This window comes from Microtus ochrogaster, unplaced genomic scaffold, assembly GCF_000317375.1.
Source record: "Microtus ochrogaster isolate Prairie Vole_2 unplaced genomic scaffold, MicOch1.0 UNK11, whole genome shotgun sequence".
Classification (NCBI taxonomy): domain Eukaryota; kingdom Metazoa; phylum Chordata; class Mammalia; order Rodentia; family Cricetidae; genus Microtus; species Microtus ochrogaster.
The window spans coordinates 6,924,961-6,931,275 of NW_004949109.1; the positions used below are offsets into that span (position 1 = coordinate 6,924,961).

General features: G+C 51.1%; 1 protein-coding gene across 1 annotated transcript in view; it reads right to left on the reverse strand.

Annotated features, from left to right (window-relative positions):
- Nfe2l3 (nuclear factor, erythroid 2 like 3) overlaps positions 1-5,074 on the reverse strand; it is a 24,558-nt gene extending 19,484 nt beyond the window's left edge. The window contains exon 1 of the mRNA XM_005366614.3: positions 4,455-5,074. Within this exon, the coding sequence (XP_005366671.1) occupies positions 4,455-4,961 (507 nt within the window). The 5' untranslated portion in view covers positions 4,962-5,074. The remainder of the gene's footprint in view (positions 1-4,454) is intronic.
- Positions 5,075-6,315: the final 1,241 nt, after the last annotated feature.

The window sequence follows — 6,315 nt, forward strand, 5'->3', positions numbered from 1 at the left end:
CTTTTTGTTTTTTTGAGACAGCCCTGTTCTCTGTGTAGCCCTGGTTGTTACGGAACTCACTCTGTAGACCATGTTGGCTTCGAACTCACAGAGATCACCTGCCCCTGACTCCTGAGTGCTGCAATTAAAGGTGTGTACTACCACCTCCCAGAACTGACTCAGTTTCTAACAGCTGGAATATAAGCAAGCTGTATGGTGGACAGAAAGGAGATGGGACTTGTTCCGGTTAAACTGTGCCCTCTAAAATCCCTATTAAGTCCTAACGCCTAAGAATGTGGCCATATTAGGAAATCCAGTAATTGTAAATATGAGTAGGTAAAAAGAGAGCCGGACGGGCCTTCCTATGTAAAAGGGAGTGTGTAGGAAGGAGGCGTGTGAAGGGAGAGGCAGAGACTGGCAGCAGAAGCCACAGAACGCCAACTACTCCAGCAGACCACCAAAATGCAGCTCCTCCCATCAGTCCTTAGAAGGAACCAATCTGCCAATACCTCGCCTGGGACCTCTCGCCTCCAGGAAATTTCTCTTTGAGCACGCAGCCTGAGTACTGTATCCTAGAACTCTAACACAATAGCCTGTGCCGTTCTTTCCCATTCAAGAAGCCAAAGTAGACCTTTACAACAGCCACTGACAGCAAAACGAAAACCCTCCCGTGAAGCCACACAGGGAAGTTTGTTTCCCACCTCTGACCAATTGGCCTAAGCGTTAGGAGATGCTATTGACTTTTGAAACAGGTATAAAATTGACTTCAACAATCAGAAATGGTTTTTCTCTCCCCTTCATCCTTGGGCTATATATGTGATTCTATGACCTAAGGGAACCATCCTAATGTAAGTCGGGTGGGTGTTGGTAAGATTGCTCAGGCAGCAGAGGGGTTGCTGTGAAAGAGGACACAAGGATGAGCACAAGCCAGCTCAGTTTCCAACGGCTCTTTGAAACGCCGACATAGTCACTTTCTCAAAACTGTTGTTCTTTTTTATTATTTTCTTTTATGTGTATGGGTGCCTTGCAAACCCTGGGCCCACAGAGGTCAGAAGAGGATGCCAGATCCTGTGGAACTGGAGTTACCGGTGCTTGATAGCCACCATGTGAGTACTAGGACCCAAACTTGGGTGCTCGGCAAGGGAAGCAAATTCACGTGATGCCCTCTGGCACACAAGAAGAGGGCGTCACCTGCAGCTGGAGTGACAGACACTTGTTAGCCGCCATTTCAGTGCTGGGAACAGAACCAGGGTCTTCTGGAAGGGCAGCAGGTGCTCTTAAGCCCTGAGCCATCTCTCCATCCCCCATAGCTTTATTTCTTAAGAACTCCACACTTCCCCGAGCCAAGCACGAGCTTCATCAGTTGTAAGTGAATGACCATGGTTATAAAAGGAAGCTGTCGGTTCCGGGGAATTCCAGAGTCTGTTTTCATAATTATTAGCCCAAGAAGTGAAATCAAAGCAGTACTTGTCTTTTGATACTTTGAAAAACCCCCTATTCTAAAATCGCTTTTTTTTTTTTTTTGCACATGCCTAGAAGTTGTGAAGAATTATACTCTAAAACCAGAATCTTCTACAGCTCAAATGGAAGTCCCTGGAATTATCTATCAATTATCTAATTCTCCATCTGCATTCCTACCGTCCTCCACATTCACTCCCTAATAAGCAAGCTGGCTCCAGAGACAGACAAATCCAAAGGAAAAGGTGGACGGGGACAGGGGCAGATTTCTAATGAAGGGGAAAAGCCCAGTGCGCTGCGGGCTCAGGGCTGGCACTTCACACCAACCTTCCCCGTTAGTTGGCTCGACACCCGTTCGGAAAAACCTCACTCTCCCACGGGGGCTTGGAGTGATTCACATTGGCCATGGGAGGAAGTACGAAGGCCTAGGCAATCGCAAAGCCTGGCATTATTTCTCTAGCCCATATTCCCCAGAGTCATGGTCTTCATTATGACTGTATAACCTGCTTTTTATTTTACTATTTTTTTTTTTTTTGGTTTCTTCAAGACAGGGTTTCTCTGTAGCTTTGGTTCCTGTCCTGGAACTTGCTCTGTAGACCAGGCTGGCCTCAAACTCACAGAGATCCGCCTGCCTCTGTCTCCTGAGTGCTGGGATTAAAGGCGTGTGCCATCACCGTCCAGCTATGATTTCTTAAGAGAATTATTTATTTTTACCTAGTGTGTTTGAGTATGTCGCCTGGATGTGTCTCTGTGTACCTGAACACGCAGGGTCTGCAGAGGTCAGAGGGTGTCAGATCCTCTGGAAGTGGATGGTCGATAGCCACCATGTGTGCTAGGACCCAAACCTGGGTCCTCTGCAAGCTCAACCAGTGCTCTTAGCCAACCACTGCGCTCTCTCCCAGCCCAGAACCTGCTTTTACGAAAACAATCCAAGCCAGGCATGGTGGTGCACACTTGTAATCCCAGCACTTGAGAGGCTGGGACAGGAAGACCAAGAGTTCAAGGCCAGCCTGGTCAACAATACTCAATAAAGCTAGTTGTGGGCCACCCCCACCCCCCATCAAAACCCAATCAAACAGACAACAAACAAACCAATCTAGCACCAGAAAGTAGTTGACTTGGAGCCCGGAGACAGACTGAGTCAGGGCCTGACTCGTCCCATCCCAGATACACTCTTATAGAGAGAACCTGAGTATAGCCCACAGAACTTAATTTATATGCCATTCTGGGAGACGGAAGACTTGGTTCTCAGTCCACTTCTGGCATTTACTAATATATGGATTTTTTCCCCTTAAGCACAAATTGGACATGTAAATGGCATTACCACACCAGTTCACTGGCTCCTACATCTAAAGTCTTCAGCAGCTGACCGCTGCCTAATTGAACAGAACCAAACCCCCACGGCTACCATTGTCTAGCAGGTGCACAGGCCAGCACTGCCAAGAGAAGTGTTGGGGTGGGAGGCTGGAGGAATTGGGACTATCATGGCTTTATTACATCTAAGAAGGAGGGACACCGGGTCCTCACAAGGAGGACCATTGGCTGCCACAGAGAGTAAGAGAAAGATTAGAGGAGCCTGACACCTCAATTCAGATGCCACCTCCATCACCAGCCAGTTTTGTTACCTTGCACGAGTTTCTTAACCTGTGCTTCAGTTCCCAGGCCATCAGAGCTGCCTCCAAAATCAGCTTACTATCTATATAGGTATCAGCCAGGTAATGGTAGGAAGGAAGTCTTCTGAGAGAAAAACCTTACCTTCAAAGTCTTCTACACTTAGTAAGCTGGAGGACATTCAGTCGCGAGAAAGGCGTGGTACCACTTTGTATAGAATCTACCTAGGATTTCAAACCGACACATTGCAGGACCAGGAAAGGTATGGGGGCAGCGAGTGTCTCGCCTCAGGGATGACACCCTTCCCGTTCCCTCTTGGAGTTCAGATCTGCCAAGTGGAATCGGGAGTGGCTTCCTGTTTGTTCTAAACCAACAGAAGCCTACCAAGACTAGCACCAACCCCCACCCCATTAGTTCCCAGCCCTGGGAGGAGGAGGAAGGGATCATCAGATCAACCTAACAGTGAATCACCAGCACCTCATGCAATGACCCCTCCAAGAAAGGGTGGAGGAGCCCGTCAGGCAACTGCCTACACAAACTGGGTGATTCTGAAGAGCCGCAAACAAATCAGCTTAGTCCAATTCCCATTTTGCATAAGGCTGCTCTTCACAGAAACAACGTCCTACGAGCACTTGTGGATCCACACCGATAATGCCAAGCTCTCGGCAGCTCCCGGGGAGGCAGGAGCTCTCTACATGTAGAGGTCTTTCCAGTTTCAGTCCATAGATCTTGGGGAACTGTTTTGTTCAGCTAAACGGGAGCACCGACAACCAAAGGGAACTTGCGTGTCCCAGGAAAAACTACGTGTTTTGTGTTTATTAATAAGGGATTTCTTAAGCGAGGATTCTTAAGTGAGGGGGTAGATGATTAGATCAGAGGGACCAACTGCACTGAACACCGTGGCTCCTTATTCCAGGTGCACAACCACAAACGGGCTACAGTAAGGTTAAATTCAGGGCGAGGGCCCTGCCTCCTTGGCTTGGGTGCTTGGTTCTTCAGAGAGAAGAGCATCTTCTCAGAGGATGAAGCCTCCCCCAGAGTCTCTAGTGCCGCACACGTTCCCCATCAAGGAGTCTTAATGCACTCGGGGTACTGATTGAAGACCATGAACCAGACAACACCTTCCCCTCTCGCTTCCTCATTACCAAACTACCCTCCACAGCCATCAAACACAAGAAGGGTGTTTTCCGCACGCAAATCGATTTCATCCACTTTTCCCAAAATCAAATCCCAGCACTCACCATCTTCATTCAAAAAGAGGCAGGGCAGATTAGTCCCGCAACCTGCAACTAACTACCTAGGGTAAGGAGAGCACGGGTGTGGCCCTGCCTAGTGACCTTAGAGCTCCGGGCCAGTACTTCCAACCCTGGGTAGACGTGCCATTCGCTCGCGTCCCTTCAGGTTACCTGGCTCTCGCGTCCGCCTGTGTCCTGCACCTGCGCCGTCGGTTCCGCCGCCTTTTCCTCCTCCTCCTCGGCAGCCAGAGGGCTGCTGTGAGTCTCTCGGGGGTCCCCGCCGCCTGCGGGTGCCGCCTGGCCGCCGTCTCCCACAGCAGACGAGGCGGCCGTGCCGAGCAGCCCGTGGGCCCCGTCTGCGTCCCCGGTCGCCACGCTGTGCACTAGCCACGCGTCTACGCGGGTGCGGGGAACGAAGGGGACGCCGAGCGCGCGCACTTCGCGCAGCAGCCGGCCCTTGGCAAGCAGCTCGGGGGAGTGTCCCCAGCCTTCCGAGGCCGAGAAGGGGCTTGAAGCGCAGGCGGGGCGGGTGGGACAGAGTGGGAGCAGCTCCTCGCAAAGTGCGGCGGCCGGCTGCGGCAGGCAGAGATCCAGGTCCACACGGAGCCTAGCTAAGCTCAGCAGCACCGTGAGGTTCAGGAGGCCGCCGCCCGCCCACCACGGCTTCTGGAGCTTCATCTCCCAAGCGCGCCTGGGATGTGGGCGCCCACCCTGCCCGGCACTGCAGCCGCCGCGGTGGCACGTGTGGGACCCTGTCGCCAACACCAGCCAGGAAGACAATGGACCAGAGCGTACAAGGGGCTGTCTCAGCCTGACCCCAGCCAGGCACAATAGCTTTCCGTCGGCTGCCCGCACAGTGCCTGGCGCGGCCAGGGATCTGGAGAGCCGGAGGAGGAGGCACCTGCAGGACCCAGCTCTCTGGACCCGCCCCATTGTTTGGCCACGCCCCTAAATTAAATCCCGCTCCTAGTCAAGCTTTGCCCCGCCCAAAACCTTAGGCAATGTCCCCATAAAATATGCGCCCACGTCTGTCCTGGGCTCCAAGCCTCTTTATAGGAGGGGCCTCAAGGCATTTTGGAATGGAAACGATTTGGGGATCCCAGAGGTTCCTGGCAGCCTGGTAGTGAGGTGGACCACTCTAGCTGAAAAAAACTAGGGGTTAAAGTGGAGGAAAGTTCTGGGAATTGAGTGGGAGGAGACAGGACGTGTCAACTTCCAAGTAGCTGGAAGCTTCGAGGCACCAAGCACACGTGGGGACCACTGACCAGAACAGAGGATAAGAGAAGACCTAGATGGGCGGTGGTGGCTCACACCTTTAATCCCAGCATTCGGGAGTCAGAGACAGGTGGATCTCTGTGAGTTCGAGGTCAGCCTGGTCTACAAAGTGAGTTCTAGGACAGCTAGGGTTGTTACCCAGAGAAACACTGTCTCGAAAAACAAAAAAGGAGTAGACCCTAAATTCAGATTGCAACCTCATCACCAGCCAGTTTTACAACTTTGCATGGATTTCTTAATAATCTGTATTTGTGCTCCCTTGTCAGTAAAATGAGGATAATCTCACCTCAAATAGAGATTCAGGGAGATCAGGTGAAATACACAAAAGCCAGGAGGAACTGATACAGACTTCAAGCCTTTTTAATAAAAGAACATTGTGCAGACAACACGCATTACAAATCTCCACCTTTAGGTCTGCATTGTTTTCTAGACATACTCTACAAATTGCTAGTTTTCCCTCATGGCAGGAAACCTTTGCTCTTTACCTGAGAGCTGAGAACACCAGCTCTACAGGATTTGTGTGGGTTCAAATCCACCCACTGCAACACTGTTTCCTAGGCAAACCACCAAGCACCACTGTACAGGCAAGGAGTACTGTGTTATCTGTCCCCCATCTTCTAATGGGTGGCCCCCAGAGCTACAGCCTTTGAATATTCAGCATGAGGGATTAATGTCTCCTCCACCTGTTCTCCCACAGTGCCTTCTCCAGCTGCCAACACTGCAACACTTGGCCCATTCTCCTTTGTGTTTTGCCAAG